The 14551-nt window shown below is 52.9% G+C and overlaps 5 protein-coding genes across 5 annotated transcripts; 4 read left to right on the forward strand and 1 right to left on the reverse strand.

Annotated features, from left to right (window-relative positions):
* Positions 1–1299: 1299 nt before the first annotated feature.
* On the forward strand, positions 1300–2111 carry BJX67DRAFT_383846 (uncharacterized protein; the record flags this gene model as incomplete). Its single annotated transcript, XM_071033541.1, has 2 exons — positions 1300–1401; positions 1452–2111. 2 exons carry the CDS (start codon positions 1300–1302, stop codon positions 2109–2111), a joined length of 762 nt encoding a protein of 253 aa, XP_070883354.1.
* A 666-nt stretch (positions 2112–2777) lies between these two features.
* Positions 2778–3978, forward strand: BJX67DRAFT_373926 (uncharacterized protein; the record flags this gene model as incomplete). The annotated part of the gene is made up of 5 exons (XM_071031468.1): positions 2778–3247; positions 3304–3415; positions 3459–3549; positions 3604–3688; positions 3738–3978. 5 exons carry the CDS (start codon positions 2778–2780, stop codon positions 3976–3978), a joined length of 999 nt encoding a protein of 332 aa, XP_070883355.1.
* Positions 3979–5528: 1550 nt separating this feature from the next.
* On the forward strand, positions 5529–6197 carry BJX67DRAFT_383848 (uncharacterized protein; the record flags this gene model as incomplete). The annotated part of the gene is made up of 1 exon (XM_071033542.1): positions 5529–6197. The coding sequence occupies one exon, from the start codon at positions 5529–5531 to the stop codon at positions 6195–6197; it is 669 nt and encodes a 222-aa protein (XP_070883356.1).
* A 1650-nt stretch (positions 6198–7847) lies between these two features.
* On the reverse strand, positions 7848–11545 carry BJX67DRAFT_390048 (uncharacterized protein; the record flags this gene model as incomplete). Its single annotated transcript, XM_071034581.1, has 4 exons — positions 7848–8476; positions 8528–10095; positions 10452–10487; positions 11486–11545. 4 exons carry the CDS (start codon positions 11543–11545, stop codon positions 8425–8427), a joined length of 1716 nt encoding a protein of 571 aa, XP_070883357.1. The 3' UTR covers positions 7848–8424.
* Positions 11546–12254: 709 nt separating this feature from the next.
* On the forward strand, positions 12255–13312 carry BJX67DRAFT_383850 (major facilitator superfamily domain-containing protein; the record flags this gene model as incomplete). The annotated part of the gene is made up of 5 exons (XM_071033543.1): positions 12255–12431; positions 12526–12675; positions 12730–13043; positions 13100–13131; positions 13185–13312. 5 exons carry the CDS (start codon positions 12255–12257, stop codon positions 13310–13312), a joined length of 801 nt encoding a protein of 266 aa, XP_070883358.1.
* Between the last annotated feature and the right edge of the window lie 1239 nt (positions 13313–14551).

The following is a 14551-nucleotide window of genomic DNA, read 5'->3' on the forward strand; positions in this document are numbered from 1 at the left end:
TCCCGGTCCAAGGGTGCATCCGTCACACACAGCAAGCGGATCCCGCGATATGCGCTTCAGCGGCCTCCACACGTTGATTATCGCCCAGCGCCCCGCTCGCTCGAGCCGAGATGCCTCCTGCGCGGGGAGCTTCTCGTACAGATAGTTCCTTGCCCCCCCGCGCGATGTGGTCGAGGTGTACGGCGCGCGCGGGGCCGGGCGTCCCCGTGTACTCGCTGTTTAAGTCGCGACATGATCGGCTGGTGCCGCTGCAAGGATCGGTTTGCAATGCAGAGCCGAAACCGCCATGCCGATCTATATCTCCGGGTTCTCAGACGGATCGCGCGATCGCGAATCACGGCGGTTGTCGTCCCGGCTTGTCGAGCCGTTGGTGGTCGATTGGTCGATTCGCATGGATCGCTGGATGGGACGGCGTCTACGGGGTGTATCCCTGCCTCTTGGAGTTGATTTGGATAACGATACTGGTTCTCTGTCGGAGATTCGTTCCTTACATCGGGGTTGGTGGCGCTGAGACGAAGGATTCGATGGGGGTTCTAGAAAAGGAATTAATGGAGCGTACTGAAGCCAAGTGTACCCATTCAGCGTTCAGCCAGCTGCTCGTCTGCACTCGAAGGAGCGGCCTGGAGATTTGTTTCAGGAAGAGAAGGAAGCGAGGAGGGAGATTTCACGCGGCATCCCTGTCGCAGGAGCGATCTCACTCTGTGCATGCGAAATTTCGCCGGGATCTGCGCCAAACGGCCGAGATTGGCATCACGACCGAACAGAGGCAGTCCTCCGTCTGGCCATAGAAAATGATGACCTGGGAAGCGAAGGCAGGGTTCAGACACGACTTCGTTGACAGGAGTCCTGAGGTCGACCTCCTTCGCTCTGCTTTCCCTGACTTCGCCTGTCGCTCACCCGTCACGAAGTCCAGAAAGTCGAGAATATGGAGTACAGCATCCAGACTCGTATTCCCCGGACGTGGAATTCCCCGGAGCGAAAGGCGGGGAAGCCCTAAATGCGAGCCTGTGGTTGCAACGTTCCTCGCCCCAGACGGCCGATAATTTTCCGTCCCCTGCGCACGGACAGGGCGAGGACGTCATCGGGGGACCAAGACTTTTAGTTTCTCGCCTGAAGAGTCTCCAAGCCCTACCTACTGGACGGGCAGCCAATCGTGGCATGCGATGACGGCGCTGATCTCTCGTCGGGATTCCGAGCAGGTCGAGTGATGTGCACTACCCGGTGAGAGACGGGTATAAAGGGCGTTGACTTGTCGAGACTGGATTGCAAGACATGATCTTCGACACTCAAGATATCAATATGAAGACCTTCATTGCTCTCGCCAGCGCTACGCTCATTCCTGCCGTCCACGGCCACGGCTACCTCACTGTTCCATCCAGCCGCACCCGTCTGGGCTTCGAGGTACGTCGCTGTCTATCTATCTTCGTATTCGAAGCACAACTGACCAACAGGCCGGCCTCGACTCCTGCCCGGAGTGCTCCATCCTTGAGCCCGTCACGGCCTGGCCCGACCTCACCGGCGCCGCTGTCGGCCGCAGCGGGCCCTGCGGCTACAACGCGCGCGACGGGCTCGACTACAACCAGCCGACGGACAACTGGGGCGGCAAGCCCGTGGCGACGTACAAGGGCGGCGAGGTCGTCGAGGTGCAGTGGTGCGTCGACAACAACGGCGACCACGGCGGGATGTTCACGTACGGCGTGTGCCAGAACCAGACGCTCGTCGACAAGTTCCTCGACCCGTCGTACATGCCTTCTGAGGCGGAGAAGCAGGCTGCCGAGGACTGCTTCCTTGAGGGCGAGTTATCCTGTACCGATGTCGACGGGCAGACCTGCGACTATAGTCCTGACTGCAGCGAGGGCGAGGCGTGCTGGGATAACAACTGGTTCACGTGCAATGCGTTCGAGGCGGATACCGCGCGGGGGTGTCAGGGGGTTGATGGCGCGGAGATGGGCTCGTGCAAGACGACGATTTCGGGGGGGTACACTGTGACCAAGAAGATTAAGATCCCGGACTATTCGTCGGAGCATACGCTGTTGCGGTTCCGGTGGAATTCGTTCCAGACGCCGCAGATTTATCTGCATTGTGCTGATATTGCCATCACTGGTGCTTAACATGCTGTCAGGACAGCAATATGACTTCTGTGGAGAGGAGGATACGAAACATCTTGTACATACGATGCGAGGGGGGAGGGTTTCATCACATTGCTGACATAGTATCTGCTTGTGCCGTATATACACATTTCTCCAAGCCCTAAAGCAACATTATAGCAAGTATTTGTAAATATCTCCTGTCTAGTGCTCTTACCAGCGAATTGACTGTACTTGAAAGTAAGGTGGTCACATCTGTAACCCGAGAAATGAACAGTGTCGTGTCCTCCGCATGGCAGGATAACAGAGTTGGAATATGAGTGGTGTAAGTAGGTTGTGATTGATATATACATATTTATCCCCAGGTTATGGCTTTGTATCTATAGCAGCATGTCCTAGCATCGAGTCGACACAGCAACGGAACCATGGTAGATCAATGTCACGCATCTAGGTTTGGTACGGACCTACCGTGGACAATATGTAACTGTATCTCAGATCTAGTTGGCCAACCAAAGACAACCTCCCTGATGACCACCACACCGTTCTAGACCTTGTCACTTGATGATGGCACTATTCGGCACTCACTACCGACTCTCTCGACATCAGCATGACGCACCACAGTAAACACAATATAAGCACGCAACCGCAGCACCTACCTACCTCGCCTGCCCAACACAGACCTCCATCGCAATGTCGCGCAAAGTCTGCATCACCTCCGCCGCAAGCCACACGGGCGCCCTAATCGCCCGCCTCCTCCTGACAGAGAACACCTTCAAAAAGGGCATCGCCTCCGTATCATGCCTCACCCTCTACCCAGACTCCGACCCCTGCAATGACCTCTCGAAGCTCGGCGCAAAGATCGTCCCGCACAAGCCCGGCCGCCTGCGCCACGTCGTCGCGTCCCTGAAGGAAATCGGCGCTGATACGCTGTGTATCCTGCCACCGGGTCGCGAGGATGCCTTCGACGTGACGGCGGAGCTCATCGAGGCTGCGAAGAAGGCCGGTATACCGAATGTATGCTTCATTTCGTCGACCGGGTGCGATATGGCGGAACGGGAGAGGCAGCCGCTGCTGCGGTCGCTGGTTGACCTAGAGACGATGTTTTTGTCCTCGAAGGGCGAGCCGGAGACCGCGATGGGGCGCTCGCTCGTTGTTATTCGGTGAGCTGAGCTGTCCAAACCTAATATTCTCCGACGTCGTGAGTCTAACGATGCAGCCGCGGATTTTACGCGGAGAACCTCCTCCTATACTCCCATCAGGCGCAGGAGGAGGGCCTCCTCCCGCTTCCTATCGGTCCGAACCATAAGTTCGCTCCCATGGCATTGAGTGTAAGTTTTCCGGCTTTAGACTTGCATAGCCTAACAACCGAAGGATGTCGCTCTAGTCGCCGCGCATGTCTTAACAGGACACGGCAAACACGGATTCAGTGATAAGCATAGGGGCCAGCTCATGGTCTTGACAGGTACGCTCCTGTCGGACGAACAAAGGAGGCGGGAAGACTAACATAACAGCCCAGGCCCATCGCTCACAACAGGCGACGAGCTCGCAGGCGCAGCAAGCAAGGCACTGGGGGAGGACCTGAAATTTGAAGATATCTCCGAGTACGCCTTTCCCTTCAAAAGGATCCTAGCAGCAGTACTAATTCCTCAGAGCGGAAGCACGAACCGTCCTGCGCGACGAGGCCGGCACCAGCGAGGGCGAGATCAAGTACCTCCTCGAGTACTACTCGCTCGTGCGCGAGGGCAAGACGAACTACATCTCGACGACGGCGTTCCACGACGTGACGGGGAAGCACCCGCAGGAGCCGGTGGATTTCTTTAAACATTATGCGCAGGAGATGCATCCGAAGCGGGCCGCGCATAAGAGACGGAAGTTGAGCTCGGATAAGTAGCTACCCAGTAGATATACATGCTCGAGGTACAACGTGAGGGAACTTTGTCGCCACGTCCTCCAGTATACTCGGAGGTCCGTGCACTTCCCAAGCCCAATAAGTCACCAAGCTTTTTTTTTTTTTTTTTTTTTTTTTTCTCTCCACCTCCAAAAGCTTGGGAAGGCTTGGGTGATATACGCTCCGGTATGGCTAGCTTAGCCATGTTCAAATAAAAATGTATCAAAAATAGTAGTCAGCAGACCACAGTCAGGGTCCTGTCATCAGGGAAGAGCTTATTTTGCAACCAACGTCTCAACCCGTGGCAAAATGACACGAAACCTCAATCCCTAGCAGCATGAGATCATTGCCCATATGATTCAGAGTCGCCTGGTATCGCCTTCCCTGTTGGAAACATAGTAATGCTTTCAAATTGTCACGGTCAGTGCCTGAAGCGACAGGCACCAATAACAACCCTGACAATTGACAATGAGCCTATCTTGAGGACAAGCTCATCAGGCGATTTGGACTTGTGTGAGGCGTTGGGTTCGGGGAAAGTATTCAGCCGTCGCAACTCCAGGGTCCAGCAAGCCTAGTCTTCATGACTGAACTGGTTCGGGTATATGGAGGATTACATTGGGGAAAGAACAGAACGAATCGCTTGGAGAACTGGAATACAGGAAACAACAGGGATCTTTTCGAGCGTTAGCCTTTGGGCTGCCATCGTGCAGCAGTCTGGCGGGGTCATCGCGTCGGTGACGGGTGAATTCATCATCCGACTCTCTGAGGATCGGCCAGCGTCACTGCTTTGACACCTCTCTCATATCGCTTTTAATTTGCGTCACTCATTCAATTGCTCCTTCCTAATATGGTCAACGTGAAGGTCGATTGCAGGGCTCCTTGCAGGTATAAATATCGCTAGAGAGACCTTAGTTGAGCAACTCAGATTCTTCTTCCGCTTTCATCCCGTTGATTGCTTACCTTAGCGCTTAGTCGTCTGGATCTCCCCTTCGCTCGCACCTCTGGACCTCACTCTGATGTTAAATACGCGTTGAGAGTTTGAACAGTACAAGGGCACGCTCGTACTAAGGAATCTGTATCATACTGTATGATTATAAATCTAAAAATGCCCATGACACCCTCCATCCTTTTGTTCCCTCCACGCTCTCCACAGGAAAGCGGGAACTAGATTGATCGACATAGTCTGTCCATTCAAGAACATAACCCTAAATCATAGAGAGCCTCCTGGACATGAGCTGACAAGCGATCGTCACACCTCTTCAAAGGAGCGATTCATTCCCACACCCAAGCTCGTATTATCCCTGGGGTTTTTTGCTTGGCCTTTTTTCAGATTTCCCCCATCCCATTGTCGTCGACAGAATTGGTGGGACAGAGCCGCACCAGGAGTGAGTGATAAGCAGAGATCTCCCTCGGCCCTCACAGGAGATTATCCTGTCTGAGATTCCCTTCTTTTTCTCCGCCTGTGTTGGGGATTTTGCATTCGAAAATTCTTATTCTTGTCTGTATCTGCGCTCTCCCTACTTGTGTGCGATGCAACTTACTCCTTGGTCACCATGGCAATATATCTGGCACAACCCCCTCAGTCTCAGCCTCTGCCTTGGCCTCCGACACAGTCTCAGACAAACGCAGCACCAAACAAAAAGCTAATCTCGAAACGGTGGTGGATAAGTTCCCTTGTCAGCACGATTGTCCTATTAGTCGTTGGTATTGTCCTATTAGGCGTGCGTCTTTCTGTGGCTCCAATATTCTTTTACTACACACCGCTCTACCACTTCAGTATCGCCTGCATCTCGATCGGGGGTTTTCTGCTCCTCGTGTTCGTGGTTCTGTTCATCAGGTGGAGAAAGCATCGGCACCATCGCCAGACAACCATCATCTACCTCGACGCCACAGGCAGACCCTATGCGGCTTCAAAAGTGCCGCAGGTACCTCAACCACAACAACTGCAACACTACCTCGCACCACCACCACAGCCAGAGCAACAGACTGGCCAGGATCAAAATCAACCCCCACAGCATGCTGCTGCGTCGCAACAGCGCCATATGCAGATCTCGAGGCCCCCAGGCGTGGAGTTTGCGACCCGAGCTCCACAGCCAACCGAACTCGCATCGCCTCATCGGTCTCGCCTTCCCACTGCTGAGCTGGACTCTCAGTACAGACTGGATGTGGCGGCTCGCCCAGTTCGCGCGAGTCTGGGCGGGGAGATGACAAGGGTTCCGTGAGAATGAGAAGGGGGGTAGTATTTGGATATCTGTCACAAAGCCTTATTTGATAAACCAAGGCTTCTGATTCTGGACACTTGTGTCTTTTATATGGAATTATAAACATAAGCGTATTATTACCATGTACATACAAGACCAATAATTTACACTCACTCAATATTAGGTTTGGTATTCCATGTGATTAGGGTTCGAAAAATCCTCTCTATGTTCGCCAACGTGGAAGGCAACTTGAATCACAGTCATGGAACCACGCCTACCTGTTGACGCAGCTACGCACGGGTTACAACTAGTTATCCACCTACGCAAAGAAATTCAGCTTTCGTGACGAGGATCTATGCGTATGCGGTGCGCAAGGGACAGTCGCCTACGTGTTGATGGAATGCCCCGGGGCTCCAAGAGCTGAGGGTAGACTTGGGACGAAAAGTTGGGGGGACGCGCTGATTGGCGTGTCGAGCCTGCTGGGAGGCTCAAACGAAGGTGACCAAGGTGAAATAATTATGGCCCGAGACCCGGGGGTGTGAGGGTATTACAAAAGGCACGGACCTAAGATCTAGGTCGGGGAGTGTTGTTGTTTGGCCAATCCTGTTCCATAGCATTTGTTGAACTCACAATTTGGCAGTCCTTTATGTCCCCAGGACCAGTTCATTTAATCTGATTGACATAAGTATAGACACTTATCAATTCATTGAGAATCAATGGTAGCCGTGATAGAAATACTAGTCAACTATGTACCTCCCTGGCCCTTGCAATCAAATGCGGTGGTGAGGTGAAGCCAGACTCAATTCAATTCATGGAAGCGGCTAGTTGGGCTGATTGTCCTGTGCCCAGCAGGAACGAATTCCCAAGACATAATTGCTTACTGTATGGCCAAGCTTCAAGTCAACAAATTGGAGCAAAACTTAAGCAGCTAAAAAATACTTACGGGGCAATTTGGGCAAGTGAAAAGCCGCTTGGTAGTTTGGCCGGCTGGCTCCTCCTTTTTGATAATACCACACTTCTCGGGACAATCCACTGTGGTACTTTCCTGTGTGATATGACCGCACTTCCACTTGACGGGACCTGTGAGTCTGGTGCACATCTTGGGCTATTAATCAGTCATTGAACAATTCGCATGCTTGGGGGCGAATAACTGACATTTGATAACTTGGATCGGTGGAGAAATTGATGTCTCTCTCAGTAATTTGGAGGGTGAGGGGGAACTTGAGACTTGACTTTGGTTGACACCAGGCAATTTATATAATGTTTATATCACTATCTGTTGGTTCAAAAGGATGTATTGGGGACTATATGATGCACGGGCCGCCTGCAGCAAAAGTAAACTCGGCCAGTTCTATTGCATCAGACAGTTGAAGAGATTGGAGATGTAGGTACATCAGAAATGACTTGATCAGGACGTCCGTAACAGGAAATTGGCAAAGAGCTTGTATATTTTCCAAAGTAGGTGGTTCATTTCTCTAGCCGGGTATATTAATTCGATAGAGAAATAAGAAATTCCTGCTTACTCTGACTTGAGCTTTGGTTTAATCACCTTGGTATGCCATCTGTGACGTGACAGAACCTGCAGCTCTAGCGCGTGGTTTAATGCACAATGCTACCAAGTCTTGGCAATAGTCAATTGACTATTGCCAAGACTTGGTAGCTATTCATGCTCGCTCTCTTCCCTGGAGTTCCACCTTTCGTTTGCTATGAACCTGCGGGGTTTGAGCCCGAGTGGAGAAATGAGCGATCTCAGCAGAAGAGAGTGGAAACAGCCAACAGCGCTGCAACGGATGGCGATCAATGGTTGAACAATGATTCATCAAACCTGAACCCACCCCCAGAATTTGACCCGCCCCAACCTGCAGATTGAGAACCACCTTCTCCGCCATGCAAGCTGCCAACCCCTGCCACACATGATTCCCGGGCCTGGTAGAGACAAGAAATACAACTGTGCTGCATTCCGAGCAAGAGCCCTCCAACCTGCCCACCACAGTCATCTCCTCAGTCGTATAAGTCCCTCCGAGAACACCTTCTACCTTGGCTCAGCCCTCGAGAAATATACTCACTGCGGGACCAGAACGCTTCAATCCCCCCCATCAAAGTACACGCAATTAGTACCCAAGTTATATACCATCCTCTCTGTCTGCAGTAGAGAGACGGCCCGCTGCAATATACGGCTCCACAGCCTAAACCGACCCCATTGTATCTTACATATCCATTATCCCACGTCTGTTAGATGTTATCGACATCATACATCATATCCCAGCGTCTCCCGATTATCATCCACCACCCTCGCATACCTACAACATTAGCCACAGAACCCCACTCGAATCCGGGATTAATTAACTCACTCAAGTAACAACCGGAACATCCAAACCTCCAAATTCTCATTCCGCAACACGCGTCCCGCCCACTCCCTCCCCGCATCCGCAATCCCCTTCCCCACCGCAGCACCCTCATGCTCAAAGTACCTCACCATCTCGACATACTCCCTCGCCTGCAGGCTCACAGGCGCATAGTGCATCCACGGAGCAAGCACGTCAGTATGCCACTCGCGGAAGTACGAGAGTTTGAAAGGCAGGCTCTTACTGCGCATGAATGCGTAGAATCGTCCGCTGTACGCGTGTCCGTCCATGTCTAGCAGGTATCGGTAGTTCCAGGCTGCAGACTGGGGGTCTTTCTCGGCGAGCCCGAAGAGGGTTTGTTGTGCGTCGCAGTCGGCGGGGGAGCATTGGTAGATGCTTGTAAAGCGCGTGTTGAAGTAGTCTTTTTCTTGCGAAGAAGGGGTCGAGGTGTTTTGGGTGAGGACCCAGGGGCCTTCCGGGTCCCGGCATACGGGTATGCTGCTATTCCGGGATAAGGTGTAGGGCGGCTCTTTTGGTGCGACGAGCTGGGCGAGGACGTGCTGCCGGAGCAGATCGTGCCACTCGCCGTCGTCGCTGTGTCCGCCGCTCGTTGAGCCGCGCCAGTAGAGCTGCGGTATTCTGGAGTCCCAGTCCAGCAGGCTCGTGTCATCCTCTGTCTGGTTGGCATAGTACCATGCCGACGGGTATAGGATATCCTGGAAGGTGGAGAGCTTCGATGTCGAGAAGACCGGCGAGAGCTCGTTTGTGATCTTGTACGCGTTTGGCCGGTTGAAGAGGCCCAGGTTGCGGCGGAGCGACGGTGTCTGGCAGATATCCGTGAAAGCTGTCATGTTTGTTACGAAGCCGAGCGGAGACGTTTTGTACGATGTCGTGTTATCCGCCCCGTCGTCGTTTAGGGCTCGCGCTGGGGAGTCGAGCGGGCAGGACATCCGCGATGCCTGCCAGGTGCGCTGTAGCTCTAGGTCATAGAACCGGGTCCAGGCCACTGGTTCGATGGGCGCCTGCAGTTCAGGAGGGGATGGAGAGAAGCTCTCGTTCCAGTGATGCGAAGCCATCAAACGAGCGTGCGACTCTCTCGCCGCCGCGACCATCGTGGCCAACTCATCATCGGGGACCACCACGCGGGGCTCATCGTGCACGTTGAACGCGAGATCCATGTCCGGCAGCCATTGTGCAAAGGCAGACAGCATCTCAACCGTCGCGGGGGCTTGATAGTCACCCTGCCCATTGCCAAGGTGGATAACCTCGCCGTTGCGGATGGAGATGCCCATGAGTCGGTTGTCGAATCCCAGGTTCTCACGCACACGGGCGCGCAGGACCTCTGCTTGGACGGCCCAGAAGGGCAGAAGAGCGTGGTATATTGAGTCGTAGTCGTCGATTAGGGCGGTATTGCGCGCTACCGCGAACTCGTACCACCGGTTGAAGTGCGGCGGCGGTGGCATGCCATATCGCTGCTTGTACTGGGTGACGGCCTCTTCGAGCGATTGGGACTGTCTCGCCAGCGTCGTGTTAAAGGCCGTCTTGGCCTCGTTTACCAGCTGCGCAATCGGATGCTGGCAGAAGACCAGATTGGAATCCGGGACAGAGACCGTCCGGGAATGACGGTGTATCAAAAGGAACAGGAACAGGAAAACTACCGCAATCCCGACAATGGGGCGCCAAGATCGCTGGCGAGGCGCGCGTGGGGGCCGCAAGGCTCCCAGACGGTCCCAGGGAAGACCCGGATGGCCATTCCACACACCTTGTAGGCCCTCCAGCATCGACGTGCGGGCAGGCCGTACCAGGGACACCAGCAGCCTCACAGTTGCGATGATGAGAAGAGGTCGTCAGCCTCTGCCATGTCAGCACGACCATAAAGCAGTGAGATATGGGACGGAGTCTCAACGTTGATCATGTTGGGCTGGCGAACGAATGCTGGCCTTTGATGGGACGCCTCTTCGATGATCTGGAGAAACCTGAGTGGCTCCAGAGTGGGATACGGGTCAGCCGTCGTCGCATGTGGATGGTCGACAGCTCAATGAGTGGAGTTCGATGGTGTCCTTCAAAATCTCGGAAGGCATCGAGACCGCGTTTGGTTGGACAATTGTTTAGAGTAGATGATCCTTGTCAAGGACGAGGATCGAAACGAAATTGTGTCGCGGAAATTCTCCAGATTCGGCACGATCCCTGCCAGCAGTCCAACAGCGATCGCCTGCAGCGTGGCTGGCCAAGCGCCCGGCGGCAAACTGAAATGCTTCTGGGAAGGGTCGGTGAGGAGCCAAAGAATTGGTTGGGGCCAGCTCAGATGCCCAAGGCGCGGTGCTGATGACCAAGGAGACACCTCACACTTGAATTGATGGAGTGTTCTTCTGTTGAAAACTGGGTTTGGGGGGCCAGTGAAACAACACGGGGGAAAAGGCAAAAAAACGGGACCTCTCCCATATCCGAAGACGGGGTTACCACCCAAGGGAGAATCATCCCTCCAGACCATCCGGGAATTTATGCTCTTTTCTTGCGGGCTCAATTAATTTATACACGGGAGTGGTACAGTCAAGATACCGTGACAGGACAGTGGCGTGGGTATTCCTAGCCCTAATTTCAAAAAGGTCGGAAAGAAGAGGGCCTGGTCGAGAGTTATTCTCGCTTATCGCTCGGAGGGCGAGATTGAATTATACATCTCGTTGAACATCGTTGACAAGCAGGGATTGATTAAGTATATATAGTGCTGTGGTAGATCGGTCACCTGTGCATGTCTTGAAGAAATCGACCATGGACAATTTACCCCAACCTGGAATGCAGTCCTGGAATAGGCTCTTGCCACCTTTAGAATTCTTCATGCTCAAACATGGAGCCAGTACGACCGCACTACCAAGGGATTTACTGGTAAGTAGATAAGGACGCTGGTCCTGTAGATTTTGACTGGACGGTTTTGTTGTTGGATGGCTCATTGAAGAGCAGACCTACACCCGCGTGGCCGATAAAATAGGTCGGGTAAGGTTGGGAACGGTGAACTGTGGACGGCATGTTGGTTTCGGGTTATGCTTGTCTCAGGCTTCGATATCCAGGGACGCGACCGATCACCTACGTTCGAGCAGGGTGCAATTATATCCATCCTCCAGGTATCGTCGGTAAATGTGCCGGTTGAGAGATACTCATCGCGAGATGGGGTTGCGTGTATTTGGTCAAGTATGGCGTCAATCAGGTTGGAGGAACCTGAAAAGGTCGGCTAGCTCTCATGAAACTGCAGCTGATTATAAATACACGACCTGTCAGTCTACTTGATATCCTGTTTTGCAATCTCAACAGTCAGTTAGGGTTTGCGGCGTCTGGCCGAGAGTGCGTCTTTCAGAGTCAAACAGTAACCCCCATGCTGACCAGTCAAGTAAGGACCACATTGAGGTCCTGGATTGGGCCGTGCCAGAAGCTTGGGACTCAACCCCGGAATACTTCCCACATCATCCAGAATAAGACGATATCCGACCCCAACGATATACCCTTGACTTTAGATTCGCCAGCGAGTTTAATAAATCTCTAGCATGCAGAGCTGATTGCACGAAGGCAACCCACAATTATGGGCATAGGTGGTTGAGGCGATATCGTCTCCAGTTTTGACGAAATCCGTGTGATCTTGCGAGTCAAGCCCTTATATAGCCTTACCTAGAGCCTGGACAAATCTCAATCTTGACGCTTTCCTACAAGTTCTCTAGCCTTTATCTTGGAGCTCTTTGGCAAAATGACCGCCAAAAGTAACGTCGACATACGTGTCGATCCTCTCCATTCAGGCAGCAGCACACCTCTAGACAGCGAGCAGAACGACGTAGAGCAAGACGATGGCCCTATTTCTCAGCATATCCTCAAGAACGGCGAACGGGTGCTCGTTACCTGGAGAAAGGAAGAGGAAGCCCGCATTGTTAGAAAAGTCGCTTTTTAGTTCCTACCAATCTTCGCTGTTTGTTGATCTTCGCTTCGCCTCTTTCTAAGCTTCCAATGCTAATCTTTCACAGCTGATGTTCACCTGGACGGCCATTGATCGTACAAATGTCTTGAGCGTGCATATGTCGACTTTCCTTTCGGACACCAACATGATTCGCGACCAAGCTAACACAGGCGTGTCCCTTCTCTGGTGCATCGTTCTGCTAGAAATCCCATCCAACGTACGTCCACCCTCGGGCCCTCTTCCTGTCTTTGCAACTGACAACGTGTAAAAGATTATCCTCCATCGCATCGGACCACACTACTGGATCCCTGCGCAAGTCGTAACCTGGGGTGTAATCGAAGTGGTCCAGAGCCAGGTCACCAACGCAGGCGGATGGTACGTCGCGCGGTTATTTCTCGGCCTCGGAGAAAACGGCTTCATCCCAGGCGGCCTGTACACGCTGTCAAGGTGGTACTTGCCCAACGAGCTTACGCAGCGAACTGCGATCTATTTCCTTGGACCCTCAACCTCCGCGGCCTTCGAGTCACTTATCTCGGCAGGGGCGCTCAAGTTGCATCTTGAAGGGGGTTTGAAGGGATGGCAGTGGTAAGCGATCTCTCACGTCTTGTGTGAAATTATCTTGTATTAACTGCTGCCCCTAGGATCTTCATCATCTGCGGTGTTTCTACAATCGGTAAGTCAATCATGAAAGCTTGAGTGGCTGAGTGTACCTAACATGCATTCCAGCCACTGGAGTCCTTGCATTCACCATGATCCCAAAGTCCCTACACCACACAGGGCATCTCTTTGGCGGCCTCATCCAGATACCAGGCTGGCTCACAGAGCACGAAGCCGACATTCTCGTCGCACGATAAACGCGTATTGCCGAGAGGAACCACATAGCCGGGCTGACATTGAAGATCAGCTGGAAGGACATGTCCGTTCCTCTTTCGTTTTCATTGCAGTTAGGTGACTAATAGAGGTTATTAGTACCTCCGTCCTCTCCTGGTCCACATGGCCCTACCTAATCGTCTGCCTAACCGGCCTACAATCCGTCAACGGACTCAGCACCTGAGGCGCAACGATCATAAAGTCTCTTGGCTTTAGTAATATCCGCGCTAACCTTCTAAACGCGCCCGGGAGTCTCCTCGGTGCCTTCTTCGGGATCATCCTCTCTGGTTTTGTCGATCGGTATAGTCGCTTTGGATACGCGATTATATTTGCGGCCGTTTGGACGCTTGCAGGGCTTATTGCGCTTTATGTATGTCCCCGTTCCACTCTTTTTTTTTTTGCGGGCGTATGTCATTAGGGTTGGTGTGCGTCTAACATCGCCGGGCATTGCAGCATCTCCCAGTTACACACAAGGCGTCGTGGTCATTTTACGCCGCATATATCGTTACACAGGCAGCTCCGTAAGTTTTCTTCTCCTTCAAATGGTGCCCTCAGTCATAGGGAACTAACGACTAGACCTCACCGCACAGAGGCTGGCAACCAATAAACGTAACATGGCGGTCACTCAACTTCAAGACACCCCAGAAGCGCGCGGTGGCGTACGCGGTATACAGTCAATCTCATACATGTGCCCCTTCCACGCTTCTTGCGAGGACAAGGACCTCCCAAACTAAGAACAAAACCACTCTAGGCGGCTGCTCAAATCTGGGCGGTACATACTGGAACCAAGTATTTCGCGCGGTATGGACGGACTTTTCTCTCCTTAATATACCCCTGTTCCTCTTCAGATACAATTATTTCGGAACGATCTAACAGCATCACCAGAGCGATGCCCCGCTCTACCGCACGGCCTGGATTATCTGCATATCGCTCGGCGCCGTGTGGCTTGCTGGTGTAGTCGGGCAAACGATCGGGTTCCAGTGGGCAAATCGCGCGTTCGCGACGAAGTTGGCTGATAACCCGGAGTTGGAGAGGGTGGTTGTCTATACGGATAAGCGGGGAAGGGGGTATAGGTTTTATTGGTGTCTGAGAAATCACCTAGGGCTGTTCGTGTTACGTGCTGGGGGAGGTGGGGTGAGAGGCTGGCAGACATTGTCGAGGTATTTGTCGATCCTATCTAGGGAAATAATCAATATCTGCACGATTGGTACCGGTGTATTAGA

The sequence above is a fragment of the Aspergillus lucknowensis genome, assembly GCF_044049455.1.
Source record: "Aspergillus lucknowensis strain CBS 449.75 chromosome Unknown BJX67scaffold_41, whole genome shotgun sequence".
Taxonomy (NCBI): Eukaryota; Fungi; Ascomycota; class Eurotiomycetes; order Eurotiales; family Aspergillaceae; genus Aspergillus; species Aspergillus lucknowensis.